The 25,695-nt window shown below is 39.4% G+C and overlaps 1 protein-coding gene across 2 annotated transcripts in view; it reads left to right on the forward strand.

The window, feature by feature from the left end:
- NALCN (sodium leak channel, non-selective) overlaps positions 1-25,695 on the forward strand; it is a 323,837-nt gene that overhangs the window by 261,391 nt on the left and 36,751 nt on the right. For both annotated transcript variants that reach the window (XM_076009294.1, XM_076009295.1), the window contains 9 exons: positions 12,493-12,594; positions 13,022-13,091; positions 15,562-15,653; positions 15,746-15,868; positions 18,019-18,075; positions 18,314-18,434; positions 18,529-18,660; positions 19,625-19,792; positions 21,467-21,571. In XM_076009294.1, the coding sequence (XP_075865409.1) occupies positions 12,493-12,594; positions 13,022-13,091; positions 15,562-15,653; positions 15,746-15,868; positions 18,019-18,075; positions 18,314-18,434; positions 18,529-18,660; positions 19,625-19,792; positions 21,467-21,571 (970 nt within the window). The remainder of the gene's footprint in view (positions 1-12,492; positions 12,595-13,021; positions 13,092-15,561; positions 15,654-15,745; positions 15,869-18,018; positions 18,076-18,313; positions 18,435-18,528; positions 18,661-19,624; positions 19,793-21,466; positions 21,572-25,695) is intronic.

The following is a 25,695-nucleotide window of genomic DNA, read 5'->3' on the forward strand; positions in this document are numbered from 1 at the left end:
AATCCAGGTGACAATGTTTTGGCAACTGTCCTTCCCAGAATTCATCTGCCTTAGAGTCAGGCCATAGCAATAACCTGGTTGTCCCAGGGGCTTACGATTACATGTTATTTGAATTGAAAAATAAAGCCAGACTTTTTCTGACAGATTGAGCTGATTGGTTTGACAATGAAAACTGACTTAATAGGTGCACAATGTCATAAAATTGAGTGCGTTGGACCGATGAGAGCCTCCAATGTTTCCTCAAAATTCTATTCCTGCACAAACACAATAGTGCTAAAAATTACATTCTTTACTGGTATTTAACATGGCAAGGAAAAAATTTAGTTGTTGGTTTTTAAACATACAGAAATGTTCATTTTAATTTTATGGTGTACATAAGCAAACATTTTAAGATCACCAGGGAGTATGGAGTTCTTCAAACGTGCCTAGCAGTGGTGTCGTTTGAGGGCAACTCAGAGCCAATTGTATGTTACAATAGCCCAGCATACTACAGCTCCTGCGTGCTACCTGAGCTATGTTACCCTGTGAATCTCACAAAATAAAATGCTACAATTTGGACTCAAACAGGATTTTTTAAAATACAGATTTGAGCTCAGAAAGCCATTTAGCTTTTTCTTCTGTAAAAATGGGTTTCTCGTTGCTGCTACACTAGTCTCTGCATGAATTAAGGACAAGTGCAAGATAATAAACTGATACTTTCTTTGGGAATACTTACCTTTTTACCACTAGTAGTAATGCTGTCATAACTGCGTTATAATGTAATCCATTAGTTAGTGTAGGGGTGAGGGGAAACTTGCCATTTCCCTCAAAAGTTTGCTGAAAGATCAGCTCACAATTATGGCAGATTAATAAGAGAAATGTTTATTTACCACGCACATAGAGAGTGATTACCCAGTAACCCAATGAGATCCAGATATTTTTATACCTGCAATTTCAAAGGGAGAGGGGGATGAGCAGTATAGGTAATTCTGTTTAGGGGCAATACATGGTTGCTAGGGAGGCCGAATGGATGGGGGAAACTGATTGACCTTTAAATGAGTCTCTTAGCCAATTAAATTAACCTGAGGGATACATATTATATTTAAATGATTTGGGCCAGTACTAGTTACATTCTTGATCCTCTTTCTTGCAATATATTGAGATAACAGAGAGAGGAAGGGTGGTCAATCCCCCCTTTGATCTTTTTGATCCGTCAGTCCGGTTTATGCAGATAGAGGGAAAGCTCCCCCTCCCCCAGTGCTTTTTGATCTTGAAAGGCCTTTAATTCAAAATATTCTGTATACCAAGGAGTCATATTTCGGGGTGAAGTTTCCTGAGCTCTTTCATTAGAAAGTCAAGAATAGATTGGGTCCTCGTCTACCGGTGTTTGTGGGCATTGTTCTATGCTGTTTTCCAAGGGGCAACACAGCTATAAAGATAAAGGGGAAAAAAGAAATCTGCAAGAAAGAAAAGTAGTCTCAGGGCAATGGATTCAGTAACCTTCCACAGAATGGGAAAGTCTCAATGTCTTCTTACGGCCTCTAGAGACTCCCCTCCCCTAGGCTTCAACCTTTCCCTCTGTTAATTCTCTCTGTAACTCCGCCTGGGCTCCTGGTAGCATAGAAGTGGACTCTCCCAGGACCATTTGCATTTTGAAAGCAGGCATTTAAAAGAGGAAATAGACTTTAAGACAAGGAGGATGCAGATTCAGTCTTCTAGTAGATGGATCTGCCTGGATGCACATAAAACTATTCTGGCAGAGACTGTCGTTTTAGTGCTCCATCACTCTCGACTTTCTCCAGTTTTTGACTGTCATGGAATTATTGTCTTTAGTCTCATCTGAGATATTCTTTGCTAGGGAGGTAAGAGAAGCATAGGGACCCCTGCTGAACCATTTTGGCAAGTCCATCACAGGTGGGTGTTTGTCCTGATTTGGGTGCAGATAGGGGTAAATTGCCTAATCTTTAAATTCGGTGTGATATAATAGGAAGATATTTTATGAAATATTATTGTCTCAGAAATAACTTTCAAAAAAATAACAAATATTTAGGAAAAATCAAGGAAAGCAAATCTCTGATATAATGTATCTGGAGGTCTGGCTGTGAAAACAGGTAGTTTATTTAAATTCTCAGTTCTCTCATCCATTCAGCAGGAGCCTGGAAGAGGTGATCTTCAGGGTCCCTGCAGTTCTAAGAGGATGCAAGGCCCAGTGTTAGAAGGCCTGGCTGACACTGGGCTCTTCTCTGTATCTTGGAGTAGCTCACTTACCTGACCCTCAGTTTTCTCACCTGCCTTTGCCGTGGAGACTACCCAAAAGGGTTCTCTGAATAACTATTGATCAAGCAAAGTGAAATTTAATACTTATTCCAGTGAGGGAAACCACCACTTCAATAGTCCTAATAATATGTCAGAAGGGATAGATCACAATTGGATATTTATAAGGTTTGGGTTTGGGTTTAAGTGCTTGTAGGATGGAGATCTGATTGAAATTGGGCAGAATTCTTGACATGAATTTAGGAATGTTACAGGTCATCAACAGGGTAACAATTACCGTTCTCGGGAGAGAGCAGTGTGATTGGGGACCAGGAAGGGAAGGTGACCTGCCCGGTACCACTTCCCTGCTTTCCATGTTCTTTCCTCCCACATCGGTTCAACATTTCAGTTGCTCAGTGAGAGTTTGCCCTTCGTTTTCCTTTTTCCCTTTTGATTTCAAGGATCTAAGAAGAGCGAAAAATAATGGTGATGCTATGCTGCCATCTTCACGTGTGAAATTTTTCCTTGTGTGCCCTTAAAATTTTTAAACATACACATGTAAATACCTTTAAAAAATAAATAAAACTGATTTTTATAAATAGTCTTTTAAAAAGTGTGGGATTGATCGATCTCGTTGGGCAGGATCTTGGCAAAAATCTTGATGAAGACCAATTATTTTTAAGTGTCTGGTTTGACCAGTTGAACAACCAGTTGTCTGGAGCTGGGGTCTGGCCCAGCAGTCTACATACAGTTCAGATAAATGAATTTTGGAAAAGTGCCTGCAGCCAGCTAGGAAGTGGCTGACTGGTTAACAGCTTTGCCTTCCTGCACGAGTCAATTCACGCTGATGCAGAGGCCTGAGTCCTCAGCCCTGCTAAGTAGGCCGTGGGGTTGCCAGTGGTCTCGGTTTCCAGGGTACCCCCATTTCCAAATATCCATCTTCCATTTGAAACAGGATCCACATTATTCCAGCAAAAAGTATGTTATAGACATTACCATGAACAGGAAATTCCAGCCCACAGAGGAACAAGTCTTTCAGAGAGGAAGGGCCCTAGAGCCTGAGGCCTGTGACTCATGGGTAGAGCCACCCATTTCTACACATAAATCATCTTTAATTTGTGTCCTTATACTTATTATTTTTAAACAATCAGTTGATGTTTTGAGAAATAGAAATGACATTTTGGATATATTTGAGAACTCTTCGATGAGGAAAAAAAAAGAAGGTGGGCCGTTTATACAGAACTTAAGAATACTGGCACATGCATTTGCAGGTGATTCACTTGCACAAACAGGCATCTGTGTGTTGTTTTGTTCCAGACTTATCTAATGAGTTTTGTGAAAGAGAGGATGTTCCACCACCAAAATTTTAAAATCCGAGGTTGCTATTAAATTTGCTGCTGTTCTGCCTTAGACTCTATCGTTCAGCTCCACTAAAGAAAGCCTCTTTTCAAAAGGCAGTGACCTTTCCTCTGCATCAGATGAAATCAAAAACAAATAGCAATGTGCTTTCAAAAGCATCACTGCCTCTACTGAGATTTCCTCTAATTCAAAGCCCTGAAATTGAGCAAAAATGCATTATCATCCCTGCTAGGCCGAGTGAATAGAGAAATGTCAAAATAAAATAATTAAACATTTTACATTAGTTTAGAAAGCTCCAGTCTTTTGTGGTTTGCCAAGAGTACCTCATTAGCTAGGACAGAATCTTTATAACCTTTTTGAATGCTCTGTCTGGTATGATATTTGCATTCTGATATTTGGTTTTATAATATAATTGTCTTTGCCATGCACTTATATTAATAATTTGTAAATGTCTAAGGAATAGTCTTTAGTTGAGCGCCACTTACTACAAAAAAATTAAGCACATTTAATGAAATGTATAGGGTTAGGCTTTCTCTTATTATTTGAAAAGAATCATTATTATTGACTACAAATTCAATGTATGTACAACTTAAAATATATAAATCACTACATATTTATTAACCTTCAGTTTTTTTAAGTGACACTAGCTGAATTTTCTTCCTGAAAGAAAAGTGCTCCTAAGACATTCATTCCTTCATTCAAGATATATTTCTATAGCATCTTCTACGTGCCAAGCATTTTATCCCATTTGCTTTTTCCCATTTGGCAAGTTCTCTTTTTACTATTACTGTTTCTTCAGTGAGCCCAGCCATTCAGCAACTTTGGAGTAGGTCAGGTTATGTCTCTGCAGCTCCACATTCAAGGCATGACTAGCAAGACACCCTCAACAGCGCTGGAGGCCCTGAGTGCCTTGCAGCATCTCACACACCTCTGAGCCGGACTCGCTAACCCTCCGTGGACTCCAGATGTGGGGAGGGCAGGTGCTGGACTGACCCTGCAGATGAGAAGGAGGAGGACAGATATCCTTGACACTCGAGGTTTGGGTTGACCTCCTGAGACAACAGCAATTTTTGATTACCAACATTTGGCAAAAATAACCCCAAATTTTAAGAAAACAGAGTATTGAGAATCATGTCATAAATATGTATCTTTATGATTCTATTAATGCTGCCTAGGTGTTGTTTTTTCCTTAAGATTTTCCTGACACTTAAATACTCTTGTAGATTAGTTGAAAGATTATTTGGAGATAAGGAAACTAAGTATAGATGAAAATTAAGTGTATTCAGAGAACTACAAACAAAGGAGATAGGATCTGTAGGTATATGCATTTGTACAAAACATAAACTAGTAAAAATTTTAAAGTGGCAAAATATAACTAAATTGAACTAAAATAATGTATTCTATCTTCCCAGATAATACATTATTTGTGGTAATCAAAATATCTTATATTTCATTAAGATAGTATATGATTTGTTGATTAATTCTGGATAAACCCAAAGTGATTGTAATAGTGCTATGGATTAGGAGGGCTACTATTGAATTTTTCCAAAAAGGGGTGGAAAGATTCTTTTTCTAGCATATTATGGGGGTACAAATGTTAAGGTTACGTACATTGCCCTTGCCCTCCTCCCCCCTCGACTCAGAGCTTCAAGCCTGTCCATCCCCTAGTTGGTGCCCAACGCAGTCATTATGTATGTATATACCCATCCCCTCCCCCCCACCTGCCTGACACCAGATAAATGTTATTCCTATATGTCCACTTAGGTGTTGATCAGTTAATACCAATTTGCTAGTGAGTACATGTGGTGCTTATTTTTCCATTCTTGGGATACTTCGCTTAATAGAATGGGATTAATAAAATGTGGTATACGTATACCATGGAGTACTATTCAGCTATAAGAAACAATGGTGATATAGCACCTCTTGTATTTTCCTGGCTAGAGCTGGAAGATTTTTTTCTAGTAGACTTTTCTTTTGAGCAGTTTTAGGTTCACAGCAAAACGAAACAAAGGTGCAGAGAGTTGCCATATACCCATATACTGCCCCCACACAAGCTCAGCCTCCCCAGCTATCAACATTCCCCACCAGAGTGGTGCATTTGTTACAAATGATGAGCTTACATCGACATTTCACCATCACCCAAAGTCCCTAGTTTAAATTAGGGTTCACTCTTGGTGTTGTACATTCTATGGGTTTGGGCAAATGTGTAATGACAATGTATCCTCCTTTATGGCACCACACAGCGTAGCTTCACGGCCCTAAAACTCCTCTGTGCTCTGCCTATTTGTGCCCCTCTTTCCCCAACCCCTGGCAACCACCAATCTTTTTACTGTCTCCACAGACATCTGCATACATAGAAATACATAGATATGTGACTCCACAGACACGCATAGATGTCCATAGCAGCTTTATTCATAATTGCCAGACCTTGGAAGCAACCAAGATGTCCTTCAGTAGGAGAATGGATAAATAAACTGTGGTACAGCCAGACAATGGATGAAAAATAAATGAGCCATCAGACATGAAAAGACATGGAGGAAACATGAACACACTTTACTAAGTGAAGGAAGTCCATCTGAAAAGGCTACATACTGTATGACATCTGGGAAAGGCAAAACTATGAAGAGGGAAAGACATTTTAACAAGCTCTTTCCTTTGTTATTGCACCATTATAGCGTAAAGTAATAATATAGGACAAAATAACACTTAACTGTAGAAAAATTGGGCACTACGGTTTCTGCAACATTTGCAAAATTTCACCTTTATTATAATAACAAGTTTGATCTTTGCATTATAATTTACACATTTCCAAATCAGTTGGAAATCAGTTCCAAATTAGTTGGGTTACTAAATTTAAGCCCCAGTGAATGATGTGGGGTAGTAGACATTTTATTTGGTGAATTTTAATAGATACACTCAGTGCATGGATTTCTCATGAGTTAATTTTCTATTTTGTTTCTAGTATGCACACAAGATAAAGACATTCAAGGTTTCTTTTATTTTCTACCTACAATGAGGTTCTGGTCACCCATATATTTGCATAGCTGTCTATGACAGCATTTTTGTGAATAACACAAGATTAGGAAGAACTAAGCTGCCATTGCTATTAAAGAGCGGGCTCCATTTACTCAGGACAGAGCTGACTCACAAAGGAGTAGTAAATGCAGCTTTTTTCCCCTTCTCAGCAAGAGGCCATTACCAAGGAGCTCACCCATTAGCATCCGCTGTTGTGTCTACTTGGGCTGATCACATTGTCACTCTCTTGGAGTCAGGTAGGAGCCATTTCCAGGAAATACTCATTATCTGTTCTCGTACACAGTTATACAGTCGTAGTTTTACATAATTACCATTGAAGGACTATTTTCCTGTTGTCTGCTAATGTGATTACATTACATTAACCAACCTCTGATAATACTTTAAAATGTATTACCTTGTGGCACTCAAGATTTGAGTAAAATCCCACAAACGCAATGCTCTGCAAAGTTACATTGCAGTACCTTTAGATGGTAATTACATTTAATACCAGATGGTAGCGTGTAATCTAACTTTTCTATAATGAGTGAAAATAATTTGAAGACTCCTAGGCCTCTTTCTTTCATTATAGAATGTGCAGGCTTTTCCCACACCCTTGTTCTGGGACATTAAGAAAGAAGACATGGAGACAAAGAAGAAAGGAACCGGGGACCCCCTGCTACTGTGTCTATAAACAACTGGTGGTGTTTAAAGGCTAATAAAGCTCCAAAGATCTCTCTTATAACCATAATCTTTGGGCCAATTTTAAAATATTTTAGATGGAGAAGTGTCAAGAAAAATAGAGACAATTTCAACACATGATTCTCTTCCCCCAGCCTCCATAAGAGATCATATATATATATATATATATATATATATATATATATATATATATATGGCTATCATATAAGGGGCAATTGAAATTCCACAGCACAAAGGCAATGCAGGGAGAAAAAAAAAAAAGAATCAATCTTTCATATGTTTTTTTTCAAAGGCTTGGCAAGAAACCAGAGGTAATATTTTTGCAACTGGGAATGCGTGTTTGCTGAAGAATATTCCCACATTTGAATCATCCTCAGGGGTCCTCATCTTGTTTTACTTTCAAAGGTAGAGAGGGCATAGCATTAACCCCAACTGGGAAAAGGAAAATGCCTCACTGTAATTCTCCTCCAGGGAACAGGAATAAAGGGATTACATGTGCCTGCATAATGGAGAATTTCCTCACTCCGACAAGACAAAAGACTTCATTATTTTTCACCAGACACTTGAAGCCTTGTGCCTCCCAGTCCTAGAAGCCAAGTGGGCAGACCAATTTTTCTTTTTTAACATTAAGCCACTAGATGGAGTTTCTAAGAAACTGGCCTTCTCGTACTTGCCATTAGGAAGAGATATAGGGAAGATGTAAAAGACCTTGATACCATGACACGACACAATCACAATCTTTCCCCTAAGAAAAGTGAGACCATTCTTGAAGATCACAGTGTGTTTTTTTCAAAATCATTAAAGCAAAGCGGTTTTTTCTCTGGGCAGCAAATAAGTGAAACATTTTCTTCCTGAAAACATCTTCTTTTATCTTTATGTGAGACCAAAAGGCATCTCAGTCCTAATGAAAAATTTAAAGTGGCAAAATATAACTTAGTTGAACATTCAAGTACTTCTCCTTCTGGGTAAATCTATTACTAACTGAGTAACTTTAGTGATGTGTGCATCTCATTTTTCATATGTAAAATATTAAAAGTCTCAAACTCCTTAGTCATCCACTATTTCAGCTTGCGAATAGATTCCTATAAGACAAGATATATGGAGACCATGTTCCCAGTGACAGATCGGATCTCCAGGTTAAGAAACTGAAATAAACGCAGCTGTTAAGAGTCTGCTCTGCTCCACACTAGCTTTCAGGTTTCCTTAATAGCTTTCACATACAACACAGATAAAGAGGGATAAATTTTCTAGTTGCAAGAAGAAATGTCTAATTTTTTTTTCAGAGTCTCATCCAACACAGGTATACAGCGCATCATTCTTGAGTAGCACAGTGTTCTGACTTGAGATAAAAATTAAAATTATTTAACTCCCCCATGAAAAAGCATATTTTAAACACCTGCTGTTTTGTTTGTGATTATCTTCATGCTTCTTAAGCATGAATGATCAGGAAAGAAATTAAAATATTTGATCTTTACAGAATGTCAAGATTCATTCATTCAACAAATGTCTGTTGAGTGCCTACTGTGTACAAGAACTGGGAAAATGATCATGAACAACTTTAAAGACAACCCCTGCTCTCGTAGAGCTCTTTGGAACTTGGTGTATGTGAGGAACTGAAAGACCAAAGAGAGTGGCGTGGAGAGAGTGAGGTCCAGTCTGGTAAAAGATGACACTGGACAGGGGGATTAGAGGGAGACCAAACAGGGCTTTGCAAGCCACCCTGGGATTTAGACTTCATCTTTTTCTCAAGGGCTATCGGAAGGTGAAAGTTTTAAGGCAGAGGTAATAACTGCATTACTTATCTATTGCTGCATAACAAAGTACTCCAAAGCTTAAATGACTTAAACAACACATTTTTTATCTCACAGTTCTAGCCAGGAATCTGAGCATAGCTGAGCTGCGTCTCTGGCTTTGGGTCTTTCTCGGAGTTGCATGCATTTGGACTTGAATGGGAAGAAGCCCCTTCCTAGATCACGCGGTTATTAGTAAGCTTCAGCTCCTCGTGGGCTGTTAGACGAAGGCCTCGGTTGCCCCCACGTGGTTAGCGGGAGGCTGCTCTCAATTAACAGGTGGATCTCTCCGTGGAGCACCATGGAACAGGGCAGCTTGCTTCCGAAGAGCAAGCGAGAGGGCAAGAGGGTGTCAGCAAGAGAGAGTGCTAGGAAGACAGAAGTCACAGTATTTTGTAAACCTGTCCCGTCACTTGTGCCTTCTGTTCCTTAGAAGGAAGTCACTAAGTCCTGCCCACACTCAAGGTGAGGGGATCACCCAAGGGCACGAGAACCAGGAAGCATAGTTGGGGCCAGGGTCAGAAACCTGTCTACCAGGACAACATTGAGGCTGCTCATCTCAGAAAACACTTGCCTTGCAATAACAAGACATGACACTTAACTGAGTGTGGGTGCGTGGAGACCAGGCCGGAGGCTGTAGCACCAGTTCGTAACAGACGTCACTGTTGGTCAGAGTCAGAACCGAGAAGACTTACCTTCCAACTTGGTCCTCTGCCACAGTCCCCAGCACGCTGTAGAATATTTTAACATCAACCATGACATGGGACAAGATAGCATAGGAAGTAATCGCAACTAAAATTTAAATAAAGTGTCAGTGCTTCCAAAGTACTTTCACATTCATAATCATCTTTGCTTCTTCCAGTTCCCTATGAAGTCAGCAGGAAAGGCATTATTGTTCTCTACACTTTACACATGGAAAACGCAGGCTCAGAGAATATGTGTCACCTGCCTAAGGTCCCCACAGCTTGTGGGGACCTTAGGCTGAAGTCAGAAGTGTGTGGTTCTAAGCGTTGTGTTTTTTCAACTGATCTGCGTGAGGCTTCCAGACAAAGGCAGAACTTTCTATCCACAGCTGCACTACTGGGCATGAAACTGCAAACCTACTGTGCTACTCTGAACTGTGAGACTAGCAAGTTGAGGATGTAGGGTGTCCACACAGTACTGTCACCTGCCCCTACTCTCCTTCCATGCCCCACCCCCACCTTGTTTCTTATTCATTCCGTCCAGCTGGCAGGAGGGACAGGAACTGAACCTCTAGGAATGTGAGGATGAGTGACACAGTGATCCCTAAAGAACTCACAGTCTAGTAAGGAGGATACATAAAAAAATGCCATACACATTAAAAAGCTTGGTTAATAACATGCTACAGACAAATGGAATATAAAATGAGTCATTTTTTCTGTGCTTCCATATAGATGAAGTATTCATTTCTCACTTGGTGTTACTTATCAGAACCCATTTATATCAGAGTCTGTAATTAGACTGTGCATGTTACAACACTGGTAGTTTGTGATTTGCATTACACTAATATGCTTTTATATGAAAACATTGTGTTTCCTTTAAAAAATAATAAAGCAAACTTGTACCATGCTTTTGTATGAACCTGGGCACACTGGGTTAGAGTTTATGTAACCTCTTAGTAAAACTAATTGTGTCCAATTGAGTTAATAACTTTCTACCAACACTATTATTTTCTAAAATAGCAAAATATTTTACCTGACCAAAGAATGTGACAATGCCTATTTTATTTATGCAGAAACATCCTAATATGACATGCCTTCTATTCCTATTTCGATGTCCAAGTGTCCTCAGGGCCAAAGTATTACAAAACTTCCCTCCTGTCCCTTTGCTCAGGCACCTAGCTCAGATTGATGTTCACCCATCTGAGGTCTTCCCTCATTTACTGGGAACCTGTGTGTGGCCAATAATCCCTTTGTATAATGTAGTTAGGTTTTTCGATGTTTTCTGTAGATGACTTTATGTGTCTGTAGAAAAGTTGTTTTGTGCTGCTTATTAAACTAAGGATAGTGATTATTAGGACTTTATTTCCAATAATGCATCATTTACAGTCATTGAATTTGTATGATTTTTCATAAATATTCACCATAATTATCTTCATCCACATCAAAAGCATTTTTAAGTGCTTAAACATATTCGTAGTATTATAAGAGGTGCTATTTTAAGTATGCTAAGCAGATACAGATCCTTCCTGAAGTTCTTAACTCTGAGACAGATAGTAATAATGTAATTCAAAGCTATTCTGGAAATGCATTTTAAGAAACATAAATAAGAAAGTGTTATGTGAAGCAGTGACAAATGTATCTATATTCAGAAGTTGAACAAATACAGTATCATAAGATTTGCATATTGTAAAATCATCACATTTTAAGTCTGTAAGTTATCCTCAAAAGCAATTCTTTCTCCTCATTTTACCAATAAGGAAACTGAGCCCAAAAGTCACCCAACCAGTTAGTGACAGTGTAACTTTTGGCACACAGTTCTTTTAACCCTCTGTATTGTTTTCCTTCTACTTGAAAATAATTCTCAAGGGAATTTCTGTCATTCTCAACTGGAGAAAGCTTTCTGAAAAAGAAATTTTGTTTTCTCACCAAAATCATTCACACCACAGGTGTTGGGTCACCCAATTGTCTTCACTCATTAGCAAATCTGAAATTAACACAAGCCCGGTTCTGGTCTAAAGAGAACATGTTTTAAAGAGTCTTCATGATGTAGAGAATACAAAGAAAGTGATAACTGGTTTCTCTAGGTAATAATTCCAAAAGCTGTATTATGCCTTTTTTTAATTGTGGGAAAAAATACATGTACACACATAACATAGCATTTACCATCTAAACCATTCATAAATGTACAGTTCAGTAGTGTTAAGTACATTCACATTGTTGTGCATGATTTCAGCCTTAGTCACTTCTATTTACAACTCATTTTTGCCTCTAAACTTTATGCTTTCCTATTTTCCTAAAGTTTTGCAAAATCTCCTTGGAACATATATTTCATGATTCCAGAGGCCTAGGTGGACAAGTCTACCCTTATGAGATTTAATATGAAACCTGTCTAATTCAAAACCAACACCATGATTGCCCGAGAAGGCTGGCCTTAGCTGCTTACAGAATCTTCATAGAAGTGCTACCATTTTTTAAGTAGGAAGGGAAGCTTTCTAATTATTTTGCAGCACCTCTTCATAGCAGTGACTCTTCTGCTCTGTAAATGTTCTTGACATGGAGCCTGAAGTTCATTTTCCTTTGTAGTTATGTGTCGGTTGCTGTATTTTGCCTTATCATCGGTGTTTCCTTAAAATAATAAGAATAATGAGCATCTATGTATTATTCATCCCAAATGGCTAAGCCATGCGTTTATCCAGGGCTTTTTCTTTCCCTAGAGCTTGCACTCGGCAGCGCATGCTGAGCGGATCGTTTGAGGGGCAACCAGCAAAGGAAAGGTCCATCCTCAGCGTGCAGCATCACATCCGCCAGGAGCGCAGGTAAGTACTTTGGGAAGACAGAGCTTCAGAGGCGCTAAGGAGAGGAGGTGTACAGGAAATGCTCACTGTACCGTAGGCAGCCAACGCCCTTAGGCCAGGTTGGCAGACAAGCGCAGGGGAGGGACTGACTTCTATCTGCTGTTGGTATGGATAATGAAACTCACAATCAGATTCAAAGATCCTCACTTCAAAAACCTTTTCCTTAGTGATAGTCAAACCCTCACTTTTAAGATCAGAAGGAAAAAATTCTGAATTGTGTTAGAAAGGGATCAAAGACATTTGGATAGACTCTACGCTTTTGCTACAAAAAAGAAATAATGGGCATTTGTGATGTATCAGACAAATTGTTTTATTTTGTTTTTATCATGGTGCTTAAAAATCAAATTTGGTCTTGAGATGTATTAACAAGTGATTATGGTTGTTTTAGGTCACTAAGACACGGATCTAACAGCCAGAGGATCAGCAGAGGGAAATCTCTTGAAACTTTGACTCAAGATGTAAGTTCTAAGCAGTGCTTTGGATTTTGGGAATATGATTATGAAAATGTATTTAAATGACTGCTTAGACAATTCCAGTGCCTGGGTCTTTCTGTCAAATTCCCGTGTCTCCTTAAGACTTCATGCCAGAGAGAATCAGGAAACAAATTACACGGCCAGATACCAAAAAGTAACCGTTAACTGCAGAAAAGTCAAGTTATCCCACACAAAGCATATGTCTTAGCTGAAATAGTAACACAAAAGTGACATATCAATTGCATCGACTTGAAATCAAAAACATTTAAAGCATTTTATATTAATAATAAGCATCATTAACTTTGAATATTTACTAAGTACCAAATATTCTAGAATCTAGATCCAATGTCTATAATTTCAGGCTTTACATACTAGGAAATAAAATTTTGTTTCTAGAAGAATTTTTCTGTCAAAGACTACATAGTATTTTCCAAGAATTTCTTTGCTTTTAGATTCTGAGTCATTCATATATTTGTTCACTGGCTATACAAATATTTATCAAGTATGTAACATGTGCTGGGGCATGTTCTGAGAGACAAGGGGTAGTGGAGAAACAGGAAAGACTTGCTGACCTCCAGGAGCTTAGATTCTAGTGAAGGAGACAGACTTGGATGAGCAAGTAAACACACAGTGGAATTTCTGAGAGTGGGTTCTTCTTATTTTCCATGCTCCCTTCATTGCTGTGACAGGTTTGCTTTGTAATGGAAAGTGAAATAGTGTGAAGAGACCAAAGATGGAGATTTGGGAGCAGGGAATTTTAGATATGATGGTTAGTGTAATCCCAGAGACCCAAATGAAATGAAGGATTGAGACACTCAAAAATCCAGAGAAGCCAAGGGGACTAACAGCGGCCACACCATGCTACAATCACAATGAAGAAGGAGTTGGACAATATGTATTAGTGAACCCCCGATTAAAATGTGGGTCTTAGGTTGAATCTGATAAGTTGGCTGAGAAAGGAGGGCCAGCAAGAGAAAGTTAGCAAAGCTTTAGGATTATTTTGGCTTTGTCTTTTTCACCACTTATCTCTTAATTACTTAAGAGTTCTTGGAGGGCTGGACATGCTACACCTGCTTTCAATTGGGAGCAACTGCTATTTTAGTCCAAGTAGACTCTGTCAAGTGTCCCAGGTGGAATCAATAACTAGAAGAGGTTGGTGATGAGAACACCTGATATCACCATTCCCTGAATGACGTGGTTCTATTGGGTGCACAGCTGTTACCACCACAATTCTTAATATCCATAGCTCTGTCTGATTGGCTACCATATTATTGACATGGAATTGTGATCAGATCCAACACATGGCCTGTGCGCTTATAATGCCAGAGACAGTGTTATTGCATGGAGAAAATTTTCAGGCAGAAATTCAGAGAGGCATCACTCGTTCAAAGTGCTTCCCTTCAGTGTGATTCAATAGAAACGTACAGTCTACTTAAGAATCAAATTAGAACGTGGCTTTGATAATATGTGCTTAAATATACACAACAAAGGCCCTGCTTGAATAGTCTCAATTCCAGAAGCTTACTTCCTCTTCAAAGACTTATTACATTTTTCTTACAGAAGTATGACAAAATCCATCCCCAATCTTGTTCAGCGCAAAATGGCATGGGGTTCTGATCGTTTCACAAGATAGCCTTATAATGTCTTTTCTCCCATAAAGGAGACGTTTAAATTAAAGAATTTCAACTTTTTCACTTCTTCCAAACAATAGAAGATACAGATAATTAAATCTAAGGAATTCTTTCTGCAAAATCTATTGAGTTGTTTGAACAATGGCTCCCCGGCTCCCACAGAGTCCACCCACGTGGGGACTGCCATGACCCTGCACGGTCTGCCGCCCCACCTCCCTCAGGCTCTGTCCTTGCTGTCGTCTCCTGGCTCCACCACACTGGCATCCTGGCTATTCCCTGTAGACACGCCAGGCCTGCTCCCCGCTCTGTAAGGACACGTTTCTGCAGCTCACTGGCGGCCTGCACCCTCCTCTCCTTCTAGTCTTTGCCCAAATAGCCTCTTCATAGCTTTGTCTACCCTGCCCTGATTTTATTTAAAATCCTAGTCTTCTAGCACTCTCTATGCCTCTCCCCTGCTTTGTTCTTTTATCAGAGCCCTAAGCCTCCTCTGACATACTCACTTATTTTGATTTATTTTTTTATCTGTCTCCTCCTGCCTAGAACATCAGCCCCATGAGAACAGGGATTTTGTTTTTGCTTGTTTCTCTCTTACCGTATCCTCGGCACCAGAACAGTGCTTGGCACGTGATAGCATCTCAATCAACATGTGCAGAATGAATGACTTTTTAGAGGAAAAAATACCCTTGCTAAGAAGACTGTGGCCATTAAAAACATATATAGAGAATAAAGATATTCATGTCAACTTCTTAAGTGGTAATATATGTTGGCCTTCAAAAAAAAAAAAATCTCCCATTTTAATATGCCGCCTCTCCATTTGCTTCCAGCATTCCAATACAGTGAGGTATAGAAATGCACAGAGAGAAGACAGTGAGATCAAGATGATTCAGGAGAAAAAGGAGCAAGCGGAAATGAAAAGGTACTGGGTGCCGCGTGCGGTGTTCCCGGGCCCCCGTTTTGGGGTGGCAACGTTTCCCTTGGCCTCACTCTCCCATCAATTTCCCCTCCAAGGAAAGTGCAAGAAGAGGAACTGAGGGAGAACCACCCGTACTTTGATAAGCCGCTGTTCATCGTGGGCCGGGAGCACAGGTTCAGAAACTTCTGCCGCGTGGTGGTCCGCGCGCGCTTCAACGCGTGAGTGCACTTCGTTTCGGCCGGGTGTTTGGCCTGAGCCGTGGGAACAGCAGGGGCGGTTGTCACATGCAGGAGAAGGAGCGTGTAATCCTAACGGGGTCACAAAATAAACTGTGGGCTAATGAATCACGTTGCTCCTCTTGGCTGAGCGCCCGACCAGGTGGAAAACAGAGGTCGAAAGTAGTTAACATTCATAGAAAACTCCCATTGGTAAAGTGCTTAGCCATTTTTGTTTGTGCATTTTACCAGTTACCTAATATGTTTGTATCAGTTTTATTAATTCCATATTTTATTTTGGAAATACTGAAACAAAGGGAGTTTAAATGAAGTGGTGAAGGCCATTAGCCATGTCTTCTGTCAGACTTATATTTTCGTTAGGGTCGAAATACCCCAGTTGGTTTCTTTGAAAATAAAGTAAAGAAGAAAGAAAGTTGACAAGGGCTTCCATTACCACCTCTCATAAAAAGAAAACCTAGTGTCCCTTGTCTGCTCCCTACCAACATGGAAGAAATGTTTAAGAAGCTATCAGCAGGGTAAGCCTTAAGGACACTATATTTATGGAGACCTAAGCCAAGTTTCACAGGCAACCAATGGATGAGATGACTTTTTGTCAAGGTTCACTTTAATATCCTGAAGACAGTGAGCCTAGAGGAAACGTGAAAACTCTCCATCTTTCCATTATGAAGTTGGGCCTTCCTGATGCCACCATTTAAGTAAATTGATTCTTTTGTTGATGATCACTATCAGTTATGGGCTGAATTGTCTCCCAAAAAATCCATATGGTGAAGTCCTAACCCCCAGAATGTGGCTGTATTTGGAGATAGGAACTTTAAAGAGGCAATTAAATTAAAATGAGATCATTAAGGTGGGCCCTAATCCAATAAGATTGGTGTCCTTATAAGAATTATGGGCACAGACACATACAGAGAGAAGTCCATGTGAAGACATGTAGGGGGAAGATGGGCATCTATAAGTCAGCAAGAGAAGCCTGGAGCAGATTCTTCCCTCACAGCTCTCGGAAGGAACCAACTCTACTGACATCTTGATCCTGGACCTCCATCCTCCAGAATGATAAGGAAATACATTTCTGTTGCTTAAGCCACCCAGTCTGTGATGCCTTGTTACAGCAGCTCTAACAAACTCATACACACTATTAGGACATGTCAGGGATGGGAGAGACCTCAGGGACCTGTTGGTGTCATTCATGTGCCCTCTCCTCAACAGAGCAGGGTATTTAGGTCTTCAGAGGTTAGGGCTTTGCTCAGGGACCCAGCTAGTACCTGGCTCTCTCCTGATTGCCAGCATGTTGTTCTCTCTGCTGTTCTAGAAAGACTTTCACAACGTAAAGCACCTGAGTAATAATCATTAAAATCCTCCCTGAGTTTTCACAAATTGAAAAAAAAAAAAAGAAGATGGAAGTTTAGAAGTTGATTTGATCTGTTCCCAAAGTGGGATTTTCATCTTGAATTATCCTGTTGGCTGCCTACAAGTTAACATCTAATTGCTAATTCTCCACTTCATTTAGTGTGGTGTAATTCTCCTTTTGTCAGCAACACAGCTGATGTTGAATGCGACTGATGAAGACTTGGCTGTAATTGGGACCCAAACACAAAGAGTGTCAGGGACCTCACTGACAGTTGTTCCCAGGCTTCCTGAAAGCAAAAATTATAAATCCCCCTCCCAAGAAATTCTATATAAATTATTTCATGAGATCACAGCTAAATGCAGGGTGAATAACTCTCCTATTTAATTTATGGAGTATTTTATTAAATTATTTTGAAGAACATACTTGAACTAGTAAGGCAAACATTTTAAATAAGTGCTTCTAAGTGAAAGTCAAAATTTAATTTTGTGATACCCGTGTCAGGAGATTTTGAATGGAGTCGCAAATTCTAAGATGAAATATCTTAAAAAATTATAAAATGTTACTTTCATAAGCATCAACTGAAAAGTCTTTGGGTTTTTCTTTCATCTAATGTTCTCTGCCTTCCAAAGTCACATTTAGTTAGCATATTTTTATAATGGACATGTTATAAAGGATATAAAAGAGATGATAAGTAGACTAGATGTTTGTAAATACTATGCTGCTAAGTTATAACATACTTGCTATGTTATGTTGCAGAATTTCCTATGTGTGCTCTCTCTTACAGATCTAAAACAGACCCTGTCACAGGAGCTGTGAAAAATACAAAGTACCATCAACTATAGTAAGCATTACCAACTCCATTTTCCAGGCACATTTGAAGTTTTCATGTACTATTTTATGCTCCATACAAATATAAAAATTCTCTTTTATTTTCTTGCTATATCATGTTATGAAATAGAAGATTGAGGACTATTTTAAAAATAGTCATCATGTTAATAGAGTCACAGAGGCCAGAATCTGACTCTTAGAAGCCTTTCTTGGAATGTTTGTGTTTCTCAATTTTGTTTGCTCTTTGGCAGTGATTTGCTGGGATTGGTCACTTACCTGGACTGGGTCATGATCATCGTAACCATCTGCTCCTGCATTTCCATGATGTTCGAATCCCCCTTTCGAAGAGTCATGCACGCACCCACTTTGCAGGTACTGCTGCTTAAACCTCAGCTCACAGCTCAGGGATAAAATACTGACCTGCAATTTTTCTTTTCATTTCAAAACTACGTCTTGCCCATTTCAGATTGCAGAGTACGTGTTTGTGATATTCATGAGCATTGAGCTTAATCTGAAGATTATGGCAGATGGCTTATTTTTCACTCCAACTGCTGTCATCAGGGACTTTGGTGGAGTAATGGACATATTTATATATCTTGTAAGTCTTTAGTTATTTCCTAACTGGAAAATGAAATGATTTTGTAAAACCTCCTACATTTCTTCGTACAAGAGTGAGATATGTGAGTTGCAGAGGTTTAAATGCCCTGAGTTCCTAAATGGACTAAAGAGTAGTCCATGATATGCGAATAAGGGACATGCATGTAAAATCTAAATTAAAAGCATTATAAATATCTAGGGGCAGTTATATTGTTCAAATACACCAATCACAATTATATGTATGAATGAGATGTACATTAATTAAAGCCTAAAATAGGAAATCTAGTTTGCATCCCATAATTCTTGTGGCTCTTATACCAAAAAAAAATTTGCCTCATATAAATCATGTTATTAATCAATGAGTCCCTTCCTGTTAATGGCAAACTGCAATGATTGTGGTTGGACCTCTCTCTGATTACAGTGCACAGAATACCTGGCTATAGCAAGTGCCCATCCAACTATTCAGTTAAAGTAAATTGGAGAAGCATAGGAATGGACTCAAAAGAAATTTTATTTCGTCTATGTATCCAAGGAGGCATGAAATTAATGTCTTTGCAAATGCAACATGTAGAATTGTGATCATTAACAGGTAGCAGGTTGCAGATCATTATTAAATAGTAGTAACCTCTATAAAAGGAATTCCAGTCATACTGACATCAGCGAAGCCTCCTGTGTAGTAACTTAAAAGAAGGAGCAGAATGCACGGATATACGCACAGACACAATGTGAGCACCTCCGTTTCATTCCTGCACGCACGTGGTGACTTTCCTTTGAGGATTCTAACAGGTCTAGATTAAGTTCATTGCTTAAAGTTAACAGATTGCAAACACAACTGGTGAGTGCTTGTCTCTCATAACACGTGTAATCTCTGCTAAATGAAAAGTTGTGGCCAGTTGGCTCACGCAAAATGTACATAGTAGAAGATAAAATATGTAAATCCCAGAGATTATTTTTTTCCGTTCCAGGTGAGCTTGATATTTCTTTGCTGGATGCCTCAAAATGTGCCCGCTGAATCGGGAGCTCAACTCCTCATGGTTCTTCGGTGCCTGAGACCGCTGCGGATATTCAAACTGGTGCCCCAGATGAGAAAAGTTGTTCGAGAACTTTTCAGCGGCTTCAAGGAAATCTTTTTGGTTTGTTAGAGTTACACTTTGCTTCCAGTTCACTGTAGTCCAACTCCATAATGTAGCCAATGCCGGGACAAAGCGAGTCTTGCTTGTCAAGGTCAAGTCTATGCCTTCGTTTATTACCAGGGGGTTATAAAGCACTAACAAAACACAATGCACTTTCAAAAACTTTATCCATGGGTGTGTCTGGCTATCAGTTTATTTAATTCAGTGAACAACGAAAGAAGCATTCTGGAAAGTACAATGAATGGGGACTCCAAAGAAATAGTATCTGCTGACTCTTTCATTCCTAATTCTTGACTCTTATTTCTGCTTTGGGTTTTAGTCTCCCCATCAGGAAATTAAGGATAAGAAGATTCAACCCTATCTACTTCATAAACTCAATTTAGGAATTAATGCATTTGGGCTCATAATCTCATCCTGTATGTTCCCTAAAGCATATAGCATGGAATTTGTCTCTAGATCTTAGGAGTGTTAACATAAAACAACTTAAAAAAAAAATCTAACATACAGGTATACACTACTTTAAGTAATCTCAGTATGAATGTTTACAAATGTGGTTGGGAATAACATTCTTTTTAGTTGTGCAAACATTAATTTAGGGTCTTCTAAGAACGGGGCTGGAGATAAAACAAGAGGCTCATTGTTCACAATCTGTTACAGAAGGATCTTTGCCTTACAAAAGAATGATCAAAAGATTCTTTTTATTATTGATGAGTTCTGCTTGTGCATAAGATAAACATGAATTAATTTACATAAGTTTGTTTTGTATCTTGCCTTCTAGAAACATACATATGGTAAGAGAACAGTTGTAGGTGTAGTTGATACAAAGGTAGATAGATTGTGATATTACTAGAGGCATAGAGTTCCTGACTTTTTAAAATGTATTTAAAAGTCCTCATTTTCTTTGTGCAAAACCCTGAAACGGTGGCTTTTCACACAGCCGGAATGAAAAGAAACAGAGTATCATCTGATAGCTGATGTATTTGAATCTTTTGATCATTGATAGATTTTAGAAGAGAATCTGTTTGTGCCTTTCTCCTGATGATGTTTCTGTGTAATGTTAGTATACTTAAGGTATATGTTTAGATTATTCAACCAGTATAGTTCGTATGGTTTGTTCCATATTTTACCTTTTGCCACTTTTCTCCCGAGTCAGCCAGCAGAGGGAGCATGAGTTAATTAACAGATTCGCTTTTTAGGACCGAGCTATCTCCTGGCCTGTGTGCACAGCACATTCTCCTAATGCACACCCTCATACTCACGAGAAAGCAAACCCACTGTGGCTCTCATTTGTACTCTGCTTTGTTTTGAGATACTGGGCAAAATATAATTATTTAAGCATTTTCGTTTGTCCCATTAAACAAAATAGAGCAAGGTTTGATTTTAAAATCAGAAAAGTCCAAGTCATATAAAAAAATTACCATATTCCATTTTCTTACATGAAAGCCATATGTTTTTATTTCAAGAATTCAAAGCCTGTTCATTTCCTTCTTTTGATATTCCAGTAAGGCTAATTGAATGACCTATGGTGGAAACTGGAGATGTTAAAAGATAGTATCAAAATCCCATGAATTTTATACAATGTTATCTTTGAAAATCCAGTTTATATCACTGTTTAAACCAAACCTAATGTTTAGCTTTTACCAAAAGATTTAATATTTCATCAATTTCTTTCAGGTCTCCATTCTTTTGCTGACATTAATGCTTGTTTTTGCAAGCTTTGGAGTTCAGCTTTTTGCTGGAAAACTGGCAAAGTGCAATGATCCCAACATTATTCGAAGGGTAAGATGCACCTTTCTGGCTTTTGAAATAAAGATTAAGCGAGTTTACCCTCCCTTGGAAAGCATGTGGTTCAGTGGCTGCTGAGGCTACTTTGAGAACCCCGTGACAAAACTCTAAAACTTCTCTTCCCACAGACTCCTTTTTGCTTAAGTATGAAGTATGTCTGTTCTGTCTGGGAAAGGTTTATAAGATTTAAAGCATATGTCAGAGAATCCTACTCTTCCTTCCTATTGCAATGTCAATCCACTGTTGACATCATAGGTGTCCAAGATTCCAGATGTTTACAGCTGTGAGCCTCAGAAACTTTCCCTTTAGGTCTTTCCTAACTTGATCCTGCCTCTGTTGTCACAAGCAGAATAATTGGAAAGAAATTCACATAGTGAGAGGTGCTCTGTGTCTTTTCAAAAATCCTTTCTCATATTAGCAAGCAGCCCCGTGCAAAAATGTACGAGAGGCAAAGTTTCACTCTTACCCCTTTTTTTTTTATTACTTCCCCGCTCTCAGCACTGCCCCCTTGGGGAAGCTGGTGCCTTCACATTAGCTCTTAGCTGCCCAGAATCTTCCCCTTTATGATGACCAGCAAGGACCCTAACAAAGACCCAAACTTGAATGCTTTCACTACAGCATTTCTGCTTCTCTTTCTTCAGTCAGTGTTAATAAGAGGCAGCTGCTGTAACAACCCTAATGTTTCAGCAGCTTAACATTTGAAATGTACATGGCACATTTTGAAGAAGTTGGCCAGGTCTCCTCCAAATGACCATTCAGGGACTCACGTTCCTTCTGTCCTGTGTCTCCGCCCTTCACTATGTCTTCAGAGCCTTCTTCGATTAGCAGCTAGCTGGCAGATGAGAACAGAGGGCCGTCTCTGTTGGGGTGGGCTGTGGTCTCACCCAAGAAGTGTACATACCCCCTCACCACTACATTCCACTGTTGAGGGCATGGGCTCACCATACTGGAAGGAAGGCTGGAAAAAAAGGGTCACAGTTTGGTTAATAATTAGGCAGTCTCTTCAACACCATGCAGTGTTCCATTCTCTTAGGACTCCTCTCAATATTATAGATAGATTAATAAAGTAAACCAAGTATTGCTGATGTATAAACTAAAAAACGTATTTTCTCTTTCACCTAAATAAAATAATGCCTGAATTCCATTAAAATGTGTGTTTCCAAAAGGCCTAATGGAGCTGAACTGTGGTCTGAAAGTCATGATGGATCAAATTAGCTGGTGAAGGAAATAGTGAATGAAGAGGTGATGCATAGTCCACAAGCTTGTGCACAGAAAGAAGAGTTACTTTAGATCCACACTGAATAAAGGCCAGGAAAATAATAATAGCATGTAAAGATGAAGCCTACTAAGACTCTCGGAAGACTCAGTATGTCAATAATGGCCAAAGCACATGGTGACTTTATGGTATCTGCTCATACCCAGCCCAAGCTGAAGATTGATGACTCTTATGGGGATGGAGAACAGACAGCAGATGGGCATGGACGTAGCTTGCACGATGCATTTATCCTCTTTCCTACAGCAGGAGGGTCTGTGGGAGGGCACATAAGGAAAGCCTAAGGAGACTTAGCTGTCTTAGGGAGCATCTGCACCAAGCAGAATAACTGAAAAGAAATTCACACAGTGAGAAGCAGGCTGTGTCTTTTCATCTTTTCTAATCCCAACATAAGAGGCCAAAGCCAAGAATGCCATGTGGATGAAGGGATGTCAGTTCTATCTCAGAGCTCCCAAGGAAAAAGGGAAACTGGATACGCCAACATTTAGATCACACAGCTTGTGCTTAAAGGCAATGGAGCTCGAGCTTTCTGGGCCATGTTTTCTAGCTGGGAGAACATGTTGTTTTCTTGTATTTGAGCACTTCCCTTCACTACTTTGCTCCTTTTCTTAAAACATGGCAGCAGATGTCTTGAGACTGATATAGCTAGAGATACGGAGCCTAGAAATTAGTCACCAAAATCCTGCAAACCAACTGCGAGAATACCTTTTCACAAGTACTCATTAAATATTAGTTATTTAATGGTAGCTAACATCAAGGCACCATGAAAGGTGAAATGAAATGAGGACTAGAAAAATGGGTAGGCCACTACCCCTGTTTTGAAGCATTTTCTGTCCAATCAGAACATGTGTTTCATGTTCAAGCAAACTTAATATAAAGTCAGCAGTTAAAAGAGCACATAGGAGGCAAAAATAACGTGCAGTCTGGTTTCAGCATGGGAAATCATGCTTCCGACTGGGAGAGCTGTGCAGGGACAGCTTCAGGGAAGACATAGGATGAGAGATGAGCAGGAAAGGACCTCCTAGGATCACAGCTCCTGAGATAAGAATCCAACTTTTGTAGATGCGGTGGCTTAGTCCAGGCAGTTTATCCCTCTGCACTTTTTCCCTCCTCTATAACTCTTCTCACAAAGTGATATTGTGCATATTACATTAACTTGCTTACATAAAGTGCCTAACCCAATCGTCAGACTTCATTACCCTCCCATGTAGGAAAAAACTGAAAAACAAGGTCAGAAATGTAAGTTAGGGAAACATCAACAAGCTCCTGGAACTCCAGGCTAAGGGGTTTGGAATTTCTTTGATGAGAAGTGGCACGCCACTAAAAGTTTGTAAGAAGAGGAATCTGACACTTCTTAGCGCTCACAAAGCACGAGGCACTGTCCCTAGTACTGCTTTTGTCACCCAGATTATACAAATGAGGAAAATAGGTGTAGAAAGTTTAAATAACTTGTTCGAGGTCACCCAGCTAAAGTGGAGAAGCTGAGGCACATGTCCAAGCAGCCTGGCTTTTAACCACACAATCAAAGTGGGCTCGGGTGGCTCAGAAAGACAGATTGGAAGAGGCAGTAAAGCTGCATACATCATGGAACCTCCAGGTGACACATTGCAACACAGCTTTTTAAAATAATGTTGTGGATAAATAGATATGGTCATGAAAAGATAATCCCAATATATTTCTAACTGAAAAAAGTAGGCTATGAGCTCATGTATGCATAGAAAAAAAGACTGGAAAGATGTACTCCAAAGTATTAATCATGGGTTAAGTTTCCTTCCTTTTATTTATCCATGTTTCATAAGTTAACGATGTATCATTTGTGTAAAAAGGCTTTTATTTTAAAGAATTTTATTGGTAGGTGATCCAGAAAGCGGTAATGTTGGCATGACTAACCTAGTTGTGATAGGAATGGAGACACGGGCCATGAAGGATGGGAAAAGGTCTTGCTACTGCATTGCTGCTGGGATGCCAGTCCGGGCACAGGAAGGGAGAAGCCAGGAGGTGACATGATATAGGGTCAAAGGGGACTTTCAACAGGAAAAATTGAATTTCTGTTAAAATATTCAAATGGTGGTGAAGAATTTTACCATATACACCTTCAACCCAGAAAAGGAGTTTAGGCTTAAAATATGATAATTGTAGCCTAAAAGGCAGAGATAACCAAAGGGAGAGCAAGCAGAAGTGAGTCCAAAACTTCTTACTGGTATTTAACTTTTAAATCTTTATAACAGCTTTATTGAGAGATAATTCATACATCCTACAATTCACCCACTTCAATTGTATGATTCAGTGGTTTCAAAACTTTATCATATTCGCAGGCTGCATGACCTTCACAACAGCCACTTTTAGAACATTCGCATCGTGTCGAAAAGAAGCCCTTTGTCTTTTAACTGTTACCGCCTTCCTTTTGTCTACCCACCACCTCCCTCCCAAGCCACATATGTACTTTTGGTCTCTAAAGAACTCCCTGCTCTGGACTTTCATATGAATGGAATCATATCATTTGTTGTCTTTTGTGACTGGCCTTTTTCACTTAGCACAGTATTTTCAAGGGCTGTCGTGTTGTAGTATGTATCAGTGTTTCATTCCTTTTTATGGCTGAATAGTATTCCATTGTGTGTATATACCACATTTTGTTTATCTATTTGTCCCATGATGGACATTTCAGTCATTCTACCTTTTGGCTATCAGGAACAATGCTTATGTAAATATTTGTGTACAGGTTTCTGTGTAGACACCACATTTTCATTTCTCTTGGGTGGATACCTAGGAGTGGAATCACAGGCTCATATGGTAACTGTGTTTAGTCATTTGAGGAACTGCCAGACTGTTTTCCAAAGTGGCTGCA

The sequence above is a fragment of the Microcebus murinus genome, chromosome 13 (genome assembly GCF_040939455.1).
Source record: "Microcebus murinus isolate Inina chromosome 13, M.murinus_Inina_mat1.0, whole genome shotgun sequence".
NCBI lineage: Eukaryota > Metazoa > Chordata > Mammalia > Primates > Cheirogaleidae > Microcebus > Microcebus murinus.